General features: G+C 54.3%; 1 protein-coding gene across 7 annotated transcripts; it reads left to right on the top strand.

Moving 5' to 3' along the window:
• Positions 1-1,694: 1,694 nt before the first annotated feature.
• CFAP410 (cilia and flagella associated protein 410) lies at positions 1,695-12,951 on the top strand. Of its 7 annotated transcripts, none has more exons than XR_010321079.1 (8): positions 1,695-1,850; positions 4,640-4,658; positions 6,074-6,120; positions 6,798-7,027; positions 8,477-8,651; positions 9,396-9,492; positions 10,903-11,101; positions 11,959-12,951. XR_010321079.1 is itself a non-coding variant. In XM_064279538.1 (8 exons), the coding sequence occupies exons 4-8, from the start codon at positions 6,092-6,094 to the stop codon at positions 11,032-11,034; spliced, it is 663 nt and encodes a 220-aa protein (XP_064135608.1). In that variant the 5' UTR covers positions 1,738-1,850; positions 3,467-3,582; positions 4,640-4,658; positions 6,074-6,091; the 3' UTR covers positions 11,035-11,539. The 7 variants fall into 7 exon arrangements, 6 of the variants coding, with proteins under 6 accessions (XP_064135604.1, XP_003419042.2, XP_064135606.1 ...); XM_064279538.1 differs by lacking the exon at positions 11,959-12,951 and adding an exon at positions 3,467-3,582 and having other exon boundaries at positions 1,738-1,850; positions 10,903-11,539; XM_064279534.1 differs by lacking the exon at positions 11,959-12,951 and having other exon boundaries at positions 9,399-9,492; positions 10,903-11,539.
• Positions 12,952-14,675: the final 1,724 nt, after the last annotated feature.

Here is a 14,675-nt window from a genome sequence, read left to right as displayed (position 1 = left end):
CCACCCTCCAGTCTCACACTGCCCCCAGTCATCAGTTATGCAACATCATGCTGAGCCCTGCCTCATACCCCAGGCTCTAGGCAGTTCCATTACTAGAATGGTTTCTCCTCTGCAGGCCACTCACTGAGTGTATTAACTCTTTGCACCACCCAGGGACTCCTTCTCTGGTTCCTGACAGGTTTAAATACATGTGAGGTTTCTGTGGGTGAAACAAATAGCACTCTACTGCTAGCCAAAAGGTTGGTGGTTAGAACTCACCCAGATATGCCTGGAAGAAAGGACAAGTGATCTGCTTCAGAAAGAATCAACTGGCTGGGCAGCAACTAACAACTTCTCCATAAATGTAATCTCATCACCCTAAAACTTCCCTGGATTTTTTATTGCAAGAGTTAAATCACCCTAAGCCAGAGCAGGTATAATCTATACTGAAGGCTGTAGTCTTTGATCTTCATCAGTAAGTGCTTCAAGTCCTCTTCACTTTCAGCAAGCAAGGTTGGCAAGCTACATATCGTGGGTTGTTGAGTCTTCCTCTGATCCTGATGCAGCATTCTTCTTCATATAGTCTGTCTTCTTCGATTATTTACTCATCATACGGATTGAATATGTATGGTGAAGTGATACAACCCTGACACACACCTTTCCTGATTTTAAACCACACGGTATCCCTTTGTTCTATTTGAACAACTTTTCCTTGAACTATACACAGGTTCTGCATGAGCACAATTAAGTGCTCTGAAATTCCCTTTCTTTGCGATGTTATCCATAATTTGTTACTATCACCTCAATATAAAAAAAAAAAATACAACTGGACCAATGAGCAACATCATGATCAACAGAGAAATACTGAAGTTGTCAAAGATTTCCTTTTACTTGGATCCACAATCAACGCCCATGGAAGCAGCAGTCAACAAATCAAATTATGTGTTGCATCGGGCAAATCTGCTGCAAAGGACCTCTTTAAAGTGTTAAAAAGCAAAGATGTCACCTCAAGGACTAAGGTGCGGCTAACCCAAGTCATGGTATTTTCAATAGCCTCATGCATGCTAAAGATGGACAATGACTAAGGAAGACTAAAGAAGAATTGATGCCTTCGAATTATGGTGTTTGCGAAGAATATTGAATATACCATTTCCAAAAGAATGAACAAATCTGTCTTGGAAGACAGCCAGAACGTTCCTTAGAAGCAAGGATGACGAGGCTTCGTCTCACGTACTTTGGACATTTATCAAGAGGGACCAGTCCCTGGAGAAGGACATTATGCTTGGTAAAGTGGAGGGTCAGCGAAACAGAGGAAAACCCTCAACCAGATGGATTGATACAGTGGCTCTAACACTAAGCTCAAATATAGCAACAATTGTGAGGATGACAGGATCCGGGAGTGTTTTGCTCTGTTGTATGTAAGGTCGCTATGAGTCCGAACCGACTCCACCGCACCTAACAACCAGCCAGAGCAGCAGAGAGACGACCCCAGTCCCTGACAGTGGCGGTGAGGACCGAACTGATAAAGCCACCCAATTATGTGCCCACACGCAGAGATCACACTGCGCACGCGCAAAACCACGGACGGAGTCGAGGAGGGGCGGGGCCGAGCGTGCCCAGCGGAAGCCCCACGCCGGGCCGCCAATGGGCTCGCAGGGCCCTCCCTGCCGACACGCCCCGCCCCTGACGACTCGCCCCGCCCCTGGAGACGCGCGGCGCGGAGCCGGAACCCGAGGCTGAGCGGCTGGGTCGGGCCCTGGCAGGGCCGCCTGGGGTCCGGGCAGCTCGGCCGCCATGAAGCTTACGCGGAAGATGGTGCTGTCCCGGGCCAAGGCCTCGGAGCTGGACAGTGTGCGAAAGCTCAACTGCTGGTGAGGGCCGGGGCCGCCCTGCGTTCTTGCCGCCGGCATCTCCGCCCGGGCGGGGGGCTGCGGCGAGCGGAGCCGGAGCGCGAGGGGATCGGAGCGAGCCGGGGCCCGAGGCGCGTCGGGCCGAGCCTCTGCGCCGCCGCCCCACAGCGGCCCTGGCGGCCTGCTGGCCCGGGGCCCGCGGGAGGTGCTGCCTCAAGCCCAGGTGGCCGCTGGCACAAAGGCCATTCCAGAACCTTCACGCCCCCTGAGCGGTGGTGTTTGGGACCCAGGCTCAGACAGGCTGCCTTTCCTTAAAACACCTAGAATTTTCTCCAAGTCTCGTTGCCCGGTTTTAAATAGCTTTACTGGGGGCAGATGGTTCCCTCTGGATGGGTCTGACATATGGACGAGGACTGGGACTCAGAAATCATGATTCCCTAAGCATGGACAGGGCACGTTTAGTTCTGTTGCGTGTGTATCAAGGAGCCCGGGTGCTTGGCTGCTAACCCAAAGCCACCAGTGGGGGAGAGATGTGGCAGTCTGCTTCCATGAAGATTGCAGCCTTGAAAGGCTTCCGGGTTTTCAACTCTGTCTGCTGTTCTACTCTGTCCCTGTGGGTTGCTATGAGTCAGAAGCACACAACAACATATGTAAGTCAGAGCTGACTCACAGCACCTGACCACAAGAAGCGTGTATGCAATTAAGTACTTGGGGGAAGGGGCCTGTCCCCAGACGATGTGATGTTTGGGAGGGAAGTGGCAGGAAGGCATACAGGAACTGTGGCATCAGAGCAGCCATAGGTGGGAGTAGCCAGGGCTAGCTGGGACCAGGGAGGACCAGAAGCACTTCCCAGAGGAGGTAGCCTGGAGCTGGGGTCTGAAAGACACACAGGTGGTCACTGGGGACTCAGAGCAAGGCTTAATGCACACCTGTAGGCTGGACAGGTAGCTAGGTAGGGAGTGGGCTGCACAGCCAAGGGCAGACCCTTCCTCACACTGACTTCTGCGAATAGACTGTAGGTGTTACTTAAAAAGCCTTTTTACCGTGGCACATCTGGTATCTTGCCAAAATTTCCCTTCTGCCATTTGCTTTCAATAATGCGTTTCTTTGTTTTGGAAAGAGCATGCAAGTCTCTGGTCTTACTTGCTCTGAGCGGGGAGGAACAATAATCCTACTTCAGACTTTCTGAGGTTTGTTTCATAAGTCGGGTGTTTAGCCTTCTAACTTGGCCTCTTACTTAGAAAGACACCCTTGTTTGCATCAGTGAAGGAGATTAACTGTCTATCCTGTGGCCACTGTGAGAATGAGCAAATCGTTTCTGTCCTGCAAATAACAGCAACCAGCACTGCTCCTTTGTCCGAAAAGTACCCCCAGGCATCAGACATACCCAATTTTGTTGAAAATCAGCCAAGAAATGATTTTTGGCCACCTTTGTCAGTTATCTGAGCAGTCTTTCTGGTGGTTGTTGCCGTTGAGTTGATTCCAACCCTTTTGGAGCAGATTGCCAGGCCTTTTTTTCAAGGTGCCTCTGGGTGGGTTTGAGTCACCGTTTGGGCCGCCTGGGGACTCCTGTTTTGTCTCCTTAGGACAGAAGAAATAAAGTATAGCTGCAGTATCTCCTTTGTATCTGTCTATAGGTAGATATTCTAAACAATCAAATAAGTTCCAAGGCTTCATCCAAGCTCGTGTCAAGCTATCAACCAAGCCTTCCCTGGAGCAGCAAAGTCTAACACTGACAAGATGAGAAAAGGGGGTAGGAACAACCCCCCAAGGGTAGCAGGTCTACCCTATCCCTTTATCTCACACTTCCTGGCACCAGTTCTCTTCACCTGCAGAAACCATTCCATATAAAACTGCCTACCCTCCATTTTCTTCCCCCAGAACCTGAAAGCTCCTGGGTAGTGTTCAGGGAAGGAGCCCTGGTGGCACAGTGGTTAAGTGCTCGGCTGCTAAGCACAGGGTCTGTGGTTTGAACCCACCAGCTACTTCTTAGTAGAAAGATGTGGCAGTCTGCTCCCATTAAGATTACAGCCTTGGAAACCCTATGGGGCAGGTCTACTCTGTCCTGTAGGGTTGCTATGAGTCGGAATCGACGGCAACAGGTTTAAGGTTCTGGAATTGAACAATATTCCTGTCAAATGGCAAAGAACAGAGCTTTGGTATGAGACACATTTGGCTTTAAATCTTAGTTGTATTGCTGGCTAGCTTTGTTGCCTTGAGCAAATTACTTCTTTGTTACAGCCACATCTTTATAGCTGTAAAAGCAGAGTGCTACAGCTTACCTCACGGTATTGTTGGGAAGATTAGAGAAATAAACTCAGGCCCCCAGTGTTTGCTCAGTAAATATGTTTCTCTCCGCTTTTCTTCTCTGATAAAAGGAAAACTTGAGCGTATCATCCCGGAGTGTCAGATGTGGGGGGAGGCAGGCAGTGGTTGGTAAACTGGTCTCTGTAAAAAACTTTTGTATTCATAGTAAACAGGCATGGAACAAAGGAATCTGCAGTGTGTTTTAGCATTTTAGATTTCATCATCAACAGGAAAAGTTCCAGAAATCAGACAAAAAGAATGAATATACACACATAACTCTAGAGCTTTGTAAAGTGCAAAAAAAAAAAAAAACCCTGTTAATCACATCTAGCTTGCAGGTCAACATAAAGTAACTTTCTTTGTAGTCTTTTACTGCATCTTAAAAAATCAGACTCTTAAGGTTTGTGGGCATTCACCATTCATTTCGGAAAAAAAAAAAAATTTTTTCCCCTTTTCATTCAACTTCAGCAAAATTAAAGTATGTATCCCTTTTCTTTCCCCAGGGGCAGCCGCCTCACAGATGTAAGTATTTTATGTTGATTATCTTCAGATGGGCCCTAATCCCCAAAGTCTGCATCTTGCCCAAGGTACTGTCAGACAACACTGCACCCACGGCCCTCAGTCCCGGAGCTGGTACTTTGTTCTCTCTGCGGTTTTGTAGTGCAGAAATCCCACAGTATTCTACGGTATCCACATTTTTCTTGAAGCCCTTTAAACATTCATGGATAAATGACACGTTCCACGTCACTTGCTGTCCATGGTCAGAAGTGTGCGTGTATAGAGCAGGAACCCAAATTCCAGTGCTGGGCTTGCTTTAATGCAGAGAAGAGTTCCAGGGGGCTGTTTTATTCAGGAGAGTCTTTTTACAGGTTCCTGGCTTTACTGCCCTTCGCTTCAACTCCTTCTTAGACTTAGCCTCATTCACCCCCCAACCCCAGCAAGTGGCAGGAAGAGATTGGGGCCCCCCCTGTGTGGGGAAGGGCTGGGGCCGAGCTTCTACATGTCTGTGAATGGATTTTTCCCGTTCTGTCCCTTTCTTCCTCTCTCTTTATATCCTAGAATGAGTGCTCCCAGCTTACATAGGAATGGGTGCCAATCATGTATTTATTTATCTACTTTTGCTTTGTAACTTGACAACAAAATTGGAAATGCGGGCGAGCCACTGGGTTGGCCCAGAAGGGCCTGTTATACCTCCCGCTGTGGCTGAAATACTCCCTATTTAGCAGCAGAGACAAACAAGAACGCCACAGTCGTAGAAAACACATGAAGTGCTTTGACCAGATTGTGAGCTCATTCAGGTTGGGGACCGCACCCGGCACTTGGCACCTGACAGGTGCTCAGATATTTGGAGAGTGAATTGTTCAGCCACTAAACTCATCATGTAGGCTTCGTAAACCAACTTGAGAACCTTGCCTCCATTTCCACTGAATTAACATGACTAACGTGTTCAGAGATCCAGTTTCAAGGCTGTCTTCCTTTGGGTCTAGCTCCGTTGGCAAGAAGAGCCTTCCCCCTTTCCTTGTGCCCCAGGGCAGCAAGAAGAAAGATTCTCTGTTCATCTCAGCAGAGGGGGAATGGAGGTGCCTTTAAGGGCATTTGAAATTACAATGCTCCGTTTGTACAGCAGACAGTAGTTGCCGGCAGTGATATTTACATAGATGTAGAGAGTGTGTGCGCCAGCCTTTTTTCCCTCAGTTTGTGGAAATGTCTGTCTGAGTTGCAGACTGGAGCATGATATGGAGCCCTCATGCTGAGACCTATTTCCTGAGAGCCCTAGCTGAGCAGGGAGTCACTGTAGGCCCCGGGAGTCACTGTAGGCCCCGGAAGAATGGGCTGTGGTGTCAGTGTCTCTCTGTCGGGCTGATAGAGGGAAGTGCTGTCACAAGGCAGGCGTTGAGTGATGTGGCCAAACACCGACTCCTTCTTTTCTTTTCTAGATCTCCATATGCCGGGAGATGCCCAGCCTGGAAGTGATCACCCTCAGGTACTGAATGCCTGCCCGTCATCTCTCTTAAGTCTCTGTGGTTTGAAAGCGGACGGAGAACTGTCATTCATGGCACCAGAGCAGCCCTTAGCGTCTCTGCCTGGCTGCTTTCTTGTGCGTGTCTGTTTTCTTCGACTTGTTCAGTTTCTGTGGAACCAAATTTAAACCTGTACTCTTTGTTTACTTTAAACGAAAGGTTTCTGAAGCTCAGTGCTCTGTGTCTGTATAGCACAGGGCTCCCTTATATTGCTTGTCATGTGTTTTTCTGGTCTGTTTGAGGCAAAGTGATTTGTCTGCCCTTTCACAGGCCTTGGTTTCCTCACCTGCGAGGAGGTGAAGCATCCCATTTCCCATGTTAATACCCTGAGACCACCTGAAAACAAACAGCATGAAAACAGAGGGTCTGTTCTCTGACGTGGTCTGCCTGGGCCATACCTCCAATTTAAGCAGCCTTCCCATTTCCTCAGGCCTTCTCCTCAGACCTTCTCAGGCCTTCTCCTTAGCACAGGGCCTCCTTGACCTTGACTCATATAGTCTGCCTTTGACCTACTTCTGAGGGAGGCAGGCGATCACACGCCCCGCTAGTGCGGTTCCGTGGTATTTACAGTTGAAATTAGACCAGTGGTGCTGAGCGGCCCTGGGCACCATGCCCGTTGCTAACCATGGTGTCCCTGCAGCGTCAACAGTGTCTCAACCCTGGAGCCCGTGCGCCAGTGCCAGCACCTGAGTGAGCTTTACCTACGTAAGAACCGCATCCCCAGCTTGGCCGAGCTCTTCTACCTGAAGGACCTGCCGCGCCTGCGGGTGCTGTGGCTGGCTGAGAACCCCTGCTGCGGGCCCGACCCCCACCTCTACCGCATGACTGTCCTGCGCAACCTGCCCGGCCTCCAGAAATTGGACAACCAGAGTGGGTGCCTCCCCGGTGTGCAGGGACCAGCCTGGGTGGGAGACCACAGGGCTGTCGTGCTGGTCCAGAGTGGGTGCCTTGCTGGCATACTGGGACCAGCCTGAGTGGGAGACCACGGGGCTGTTGTGCTGGCCCAGAGTGGGTGACTTGCTGCTGTTCCGGGACTGGCCTGGGCGGGAGACCACGGGGCTGTCGTGCTGGTCAGTCTAGAGACCTAGGGAGCCCGAGGTTCTACACGGCATCCAGAACAAACTCCTGAAACCCATGGCGCTGCCAGCGCAGACCTAAGCTGGGAGGCCGTCCCTCCCCCTTTCCTCTTCTCTACAAACCTTCATCTTTCAGGACATCTCAAGGTTCTCCTCTATAAAGTCTTCTCAAGGAGAGACTCCCAGAGTTTCTCCTGCTTGTAATAGTGTCGGTGTGGTTTCAATCACCCGGCTGTCCCTTCTGGGCCACGAGCCACCCACCCCTGGGCCCCGGCCCTCACCCCACCCGGGCAGAGTGGTGCTTTATGAGAACACATCCACCTGCTGCCAAAGGGCATTGGAGCGTATCTTTTGGAGCAGTTGTAGATTCAGAGAAAACCGCCCAAATACACAGAGAGTTCCCACAGGCTGCTCCTCCCACACACGGTTTCTCCTGCTAACAGCTCAGATTCCTTTTCTGGTTTTTCTCCTATCAAGAACAGTGCTGCTCTACACCCTCACCCGTGGGTCCCTGGTGAGCCACGTGCAGGTGTCGGGGATGCAGGCCACAGGGACTGTGTGCCCAGAAGCCCTGACTGAATTTGAACTTGAGCAGCTGTGCCCTGGCTCTGGCTGCATCTCACATGCTGGCGTGCGAACCGTCTGTGCTCTTCCTGTTGGGGGCGTGGCTACCTCCCAAAGGTTCAGTCAGCATCTCCTTGTTCACACAGAAGGCAGGCACCTCACCATGGGCGCCACCCTGCGACCGTCCCGTGAAGCTCCAGCCCACTCCCCAGGGCACTATGCCTTTTCCTGGTCTGCCCACTGGCCCTCTCTGGAGACCAGTTGCTAATTTGTCAGTCATACATGCAACAGATACTTGCTTCCAGAGAGGGAAATAAGCGTCAGGGGAATTGGGTCATACGTGAGTGAAGTGGGGTAAATACAGTCTTGCCTGTCCCTTCTGAAACTCTGCCTTAATTGGGGTTTTTTTTGCGCATTTACTTCTAGCAAATGCTGAAATCTAAGTTCACAGGCAGTCATGTCTGTAGCTAGTCATGGGCCCCAGCCGGGGACACAGAGGGGCACGACCTCCTGAGCCCAGGAAACTAGCCCGCTAGGTGGGAAGACACACGTACACCTGTGCAAATATCCACCCTTTCAAACGCTGAATGCCTCGAGGATGACTGGAGCCACAGTGTGTGGTTCAGTGTCAGGGAGCCCACCCTGATGCTCTGGCCCCTCTCTCTGCTTTACCCCAAAGCTGTGACTGAGGAGGAGCTGTCCCGAGCGCTGATGGAGGGGGACGAGATCACTGCTGCCCCGACCAGAGAGGACACAGAGAGCAGGCGGCCTGGGATGCCCTTGGCCCTGAGCTGCATGGACCCTTCAGCCGAAACCGAGCAGGACCCCCTGGGCTTCAGTGCTGATGAGGCGAGGTGTGGCTCCCGGAGGGTGGAGGTGTGGGGCCGGCCTGGGGCGTCCCCCTCAGAGGGTCAGTGGGTCTTTCTCTGGCCAGCTAGGTCCTTTGTGGTGGTATTTGCATTTCCAACTGTGCATGTGTATTTTTTCAACTATTATTCTTTAAAAAGTCACTTTAAGAAACCATGTTTATCAGCTAGCGGGAGGGACAAGAAAGAAGGGAGCCTGGAGACTCCCGTGGCCTCTGGGTCCTAAGGACTCTGGGAGGGGAACCGTGTGCAGGGACAGGTGTGAGAATGCGGACACTGAGCTCAGAGTCCTCTTGGCGGATCCAGCCCCTGGGGCTACTGCCGGAGGGGGGGGATGCTGGTACAACCTAGTGTCGTGCTGTGAGCCACATAAGCCAGGGCCCACACGGGTCACCTGCATGTCTAGTGCCCCCTACCCCAGTCTGCATAAGAGATGTCGCAGCTCTCAAGCCATGGTGCAGGGAGGCTGCCCCTGAATGGGGTCAAAGAGAAGTCAGGGCAACACCAGACCCTGCCTCACCCTGTGAGCCCAGTGCCCGGTCAGCCACAGTTGGCCCAGGGTCCCGCCTTGATCTCTCTTCCTGGAAGCTGGCCTTGGTCCTGTCTTCCTCTTGTTTTGCTGGGGCAGAAGCTGTTTTCATGATGGAAGAGTCTGTGCTGTGCCCCTGGGCCAGGGGACCTGGACCCCCCCGCCCCAGGCCCCTCAGGCCCATGCCGCATGTCCCCCCTCAGCAGCAGCGTCCAGGAGCAGCTGGGCATGACGCTGCCAGCCCGGAACCAGCGCCCCTCCTTCCCACCACGAGAGGCCACCAGCAGCCTCAAGAACAGGGTGAGTGTGCCCAGGCACCCCTGGTCCCTGTGCCCTGAATGTGGAAATCTGGCTGGGGATGAGGGGGCACTTTGAGACACTCCAGGAAGTTGAACCAAAGCCAGGCCCCAAATGATGGGAAGCTGGCCCTGGGGGCCCCTGTCTGGTTCCAGACCTAAGCTCACGAGAGGAGGCAAAATCCTCAGAGAGCCAGGCTCTGGAAGGTGCCCCACTCACCTGTGCCAACAGGTGCTCACTCAGCCCAAGCCAGACTTGTGGGGAAGGAGAGGATGCGGGACCATCCACCCAGCCGCAGGGCCCCAGGCTCCTCCCAAGCTCCCCTGCCCATGGCCCCCCATCCGGCAGCTCACGGTCCTACAGGGCTTTATCTCCCACCCCCATGAGGTGACCGGCTAGAGCCCCTCAGTTGTTTGTAATGTGCTTTTAGCTACTGAGCGCCTTTCTGACAAATTCTGCGAGGAACCCCAATACACACACTACCCAGGAGGGCTCTGCTTCTCTGCAGTTGGAGGTGTCTGGAGCCCCATCCTTTACTCTCACCCTCTTCCTCTCTACTCCTGAGGCCCCACAGAGTCTCCAGGCATGTGGGGATCCAAGACTGAGAACAGGGATTCACCTCCCCACCTTCAACAAATATGGGCTAAACTCACCAGGCTGTGAGCCCCTTCTCACAGACACGCATTCACGCGTACACAGACACAGAAACGCATGCACACAAACACACACAGACGCGCACAAGGCTGCCTCTGCAGAGGAGAGGGGCCAGCGCTGCTCCTGTGTGGGTGTGGGGCACAGCCTGGCAGGCCATGAGGGGGCTCAGCCGCTCCCCGGGGACACGGGAAGGGAGTGAGGTCTGAGGGGCCAGAACTCAGGATGCAGGCACTTAGTCAGGCAAGAGCACAGGGTGCCCGTGACTCTGCTCTGAGGGCACCTCTGCCCCGGAGCAGACCTTTCCCATCCTGTGCGCACCTACGTGAGTGAGCAGGGAGCGGGCCCGCTCACCTCCAGGTAACACACAAGGAGAGTCAGCCCAGGTGGCTCCTAGTGTCAGAGCCCTTCCCACGTCTTCATGGCAGAGACAGCGCGTGTGTAGGTGCCTGGTACACGTGCCTAGGAACACATACATACCCAGTGTGCACAGAGCACATGTATGTCAGTGTGTGTCACACACAGCCACCATCTGGCCGCCTAGCCCCACTCTAATCCCCACTGCCTCCCTGCGCCTCAGTTTCCTAATCTCTAGAAGTGAGTGGTGGGAACAGGGCCACCTGGGGCTGTGAGGGGCAGTGGGCTAGCAGATGTGAGCACCAAGGAAGTATTTGCTGTGTGGTTTCAGTATTTTGATTCTGTGTGGGAGCGGCCTGCTTTCCTGGGCCGGTGGCTGTCCCTCAGTGACCCCTCCGTCCCCAGAACAATGTGCTGACCGCCATTCTGCTGCTGCTGAGAGAGCTGGATGCTGAGGGGCTGGAGCTCGTCAACCAGACGGTGGGCAGCCGCCTCCAGGCCCTGCACAGGCGGGAGCAGCAGGAGGACACCGAGTGACCCCACTGGGCCTCAGCTGCCAGGCCCCACCAGCCGCCAGGCTGTGCCAACAGCACGCCTCCCTGCTGTAAGTCCCAGGGTGTCCCCTGGCATCCTACCCAAGCAGCCAGGAGATGGGATGCCATAGCACTGCTCCTGCCCACAGCCTCTGCCTGCAACCTCACCTGGGAGGTGGCCTCGGCTCGGAGCCAGCACCGGAACTGCCCTTGTAGGAAGCTACACCACAGCCTGCCGACTTCCAAAAAGACCCTGGATGGCTGCTCAGGCAGAAGAGCATGGCCATCAGGGCACTGGGTAGACCAGCTCCTCCTGTGCTGACCTGTCAAGGGGGTGGCTGGGCAGTGTTGTCACACCCAGGCCAGCAGGGCCCAGGTGCTTCCTGCTGCGGAAGCCGCTGCCATTCCTGAATCTCTTCCCTGTGGCCGTGAGGGTCCCAGCTGGACTGGGCACTTCTTAAAATGCAAGGCTTTGAAGGTGATTTCCCTAATAAAGTACTTTTCCAAAATCTGATCTGTAAGCAGACATGTCCAAATACAGAAATTGTCTGGGGAAATTTTTTAAAGAGAAATGCTGTTTCTCTCAGCGGACTGGGGAGTGTTCTGCTCATTTCAGTCCTTTGACTCAGTCATTCAGCACACTGTCAGTTGGCCAAAGGAGTCTTCTAGAATGCTGGCCTTCTTAGGCTCCCCAGTGCCCCCTGCTGCAGCTCCTGTCTGCTTTTAAGGACACATTGAAGTAATTGTGGGGAGTAGAAATGGTCCTTCTCTCTCTCTAACAGCGTGCTGTGAGGCAGGGCATTTATGCTGACTGGCTCAGCCAGGCCCCATTCCTTCCATTTGGGGGCCCAGGTGCAGCCGTGGGGGGTGCAGCTGTGGCAGAGGGGAGCCTCCTGGAAGCTGCATCTAAAATGTTTTCTCTGTGAAGGGTTGCCAGGTCTCGTCAGCATGCCCAGCTTCCGGGCAGTGAGCCCACAGCCTGGGGGATTTCTGGGGCCTACCAGAACAGAGGGTGCACCCACAGAAGAACTGAAGCTGTGAACGTGTCTGAGCCACAACGAAGAATGGCCAGCTTATGCTGGTGTGTGTCATCCAGCTGGAGAAGAGAGAGCCGACATCTCCTGCCCTTTCCTGCTGCTGGGGCTTGGGTGCAGATCCTGGTCAACTATCTCAAAGCCATGCAAGCTGAAGCACATAGCTTATACTGACGGGATAACCAGCCGAAGGACTGACAAGCCGGAGGGGTGCAGGATGCCCTTCATGTACAGGCAGGCACCACAGGCTCAGCCCCTAAGCACAGGACGTTCAGGTGGCGGTGCCGTCACATGAAGATGAAGCTACTCTAAACCGTTTTAAAGCTATTTCTAAAATTGTCAGAAGCCATCATGACCCTGCCTGTGGAAGACCCAGGGTGAAGGTGGGGTGCTTTGTATGTGGCGTTACTGCCTAAGTTCTCTGGATATGGAGCTTGGCCTCTGAGCTGTGGGAAGCAGAGAGTGGCTGCCTGGGGACGTCGAGGCAGGTTTGTCCCAAGGCCTGGCCCTGTGCCTTCTCTGTGATTGATGGGCTGCCGGATGCTCTCAATAAAGCACTCTTTGTCAGAACAAGTTGGTGGGGTGACGTTACATTAGGAATGCCCCCCTCTCTCCTACCCACCGTGCCTGCACCACCAGAGATGCCCTGAAGGGGGCGCCACACAGCTTCCCCACGGGTCCCTTCCTCCCTGCCCTGGCACAAGTTGTGGGGCACTGCTGTTTGGACCAGTCGGGCCTCAGCCCCCCACCATCACCTCCTCGCCTTACTTCCCAAAGCTGCTCTTCTAGGCCCCTTGACGCCTTCAAGCTGGGTTTGAGGACAAGGTACAGCAAGTTCACCCCATTTCCTCTGTTGGGGGGGGCACTGAAGCCAGTGGGCACTGGGCAGTTTAACAGCCTGCTGGGAGTAAGGGGGCTGATGGGGGCATTTGCCAGTTTCTGTGGTGTAAATACTCCCACTCCAGGCCTCCAGGGTCTGGTCACTGAAGGCCAAGTTGGGCAGAGGCGCCTGCAGGGCCCTGGAGCTGATGGAGTGCTAGGGGCCCAGAGGCTGGTCACCACAGGTGTTTAGGGGCTGCTACTTTCTTAGAGGACCACCATCTCCTTCAGTCTTCCCAGGGAGGGGGGACTGGTGGCACCCTCAGTCTGCAGGTTCACACCCACCATGGCTACTTCCTCCCCATTTCAGCCTCACCAGCCTGCCTTGGAGCCTGGTTTCCCCCTACTGAGCCTCACAGTCTCCCCTCCGAGCCTTATTCAGACCTTTACTTCCCCTCCTACTGGGCCACAGGGTGAAGCTGGGCCCTCCTCAGTCCTTCCCAGCTGGGTGACCTTGGCTAAGGCTGTTCAGCTCCTAGCCCCTCATTGTCCCAGCTGTACAGTGGGGGAGCAGCCCCACCTCATCAGAGACTGTGAAGATTAGATAAGGGAGTGAGTATTGGGTGTGTGGCCTCCTACACACGTGTCCCTAGACCCTGGTGCACCACCCCTGTCATTGTTTAGCACTCCTATGTACAGATACTTGGCCTGGGCAATCCGACACCTGCCCGTGTAAGGGGCCAGCTAAACCACGGACATCCCAGGGCCTTCCAGCCCCTGTGTTCTCAGAAACTGCCCATGTGGAATCTCTTGCTTTCTTCTGGGAGGAGGCTTGGGAGAAGCACTCCTGGAGAGCACTCCAGGAGACCCCAAACTGCCGTGATGGGAAGGCTGCTTCATGAGGAAGGTGGGATAGCTCCTCTGCTCTGTGGGGCAATGCTTGTTGACCACACCTGCCCAGCTTCAAGGTCACAACACAGAGGTCAGCCTCAAGGCAGCTGGTCAGCAGAGTGCTGCCTGGCTCTTGGTTCTCAGGGGAATGTTCACCCATTCCTGGGACCCTCGAGTCCCTGTCTTTACCCTGCCAGGGCTTCCTCTGAGAAACTGCGGGGTTTCGGAAGGGGCAGGGAACCTGAGCCAGGGCAGCCCCTGTTCTCTGACAAGTGCCCCAGCTCTGTGGTAATAATGCTGGGACCTGGATTCTGCAGCACACGGAGCTCCTTGAACTTCAGCGTGCACATAAGTGACCAGAGGTCTGCTAAATCCAGATTCCAATTCAGGGAACGAGGGTTCTGTATTTCCGACAAGCTTCCAGGGAGCTCTGCTGCCGCTGAACCCAAGCACGCTGAGGACACAGGCAACGCCATTCAGAACTTCCAAGCAGGATTTGGCCCACAGCCCACCGTGGAGTCATACTCACCCACTCCCACCAGTGTGGCACAGGAGGCTGCCTCAATTAGCCGCCTAACCGGGAGCCTTGTCTCTGGTCTGTTTCTCAGACCCCAGCCCAGACTGAGTCTGGAGAACAGCTCAGGGTCTTGGGCTGGGGGCCAGGCTCAGAAACTGGCCTGGGACTGGGGCTGTGCCCTGAGAACTAGGAGGCTGCAGCCCTCTGCCCCTCAGGACACAGCCCAAAGGCCAGGGCAGGCCCGGGAGGGGCTCGGGTCACCCTGCAGGGCTCAGGAAGGACTGCCGCCAAAGGCATGTGTCTCTGGAGTCCAGCCCACCCTGGGGCCAGAGGAGGGCCCTACAGTCCAAGTGGGCAGTGGGGGGGGGGGGCCCTACCATCCAC

The sequence above is a fragment of the Loxodonta africana genome, chromosome 2, assembly GCF_030014295.1.
Source record: "Loxodonta africana isolate mLoxAfr1 chromosome 2, mLoxAfr1.hap2, whole genome shotgun sequence".
Classification (NCBI taxonomy): Eukaryota; Metazoa; Chordata; class Mammalia; order Proboscidea; family Elephantidae; genus Loxodonta; species Loxodonta africana.
The sequence above is the reverse complement of the archived record's forward strand: the minus strand, read 5'-3'. Positions and strand labels throughout refer to the sequence as shown.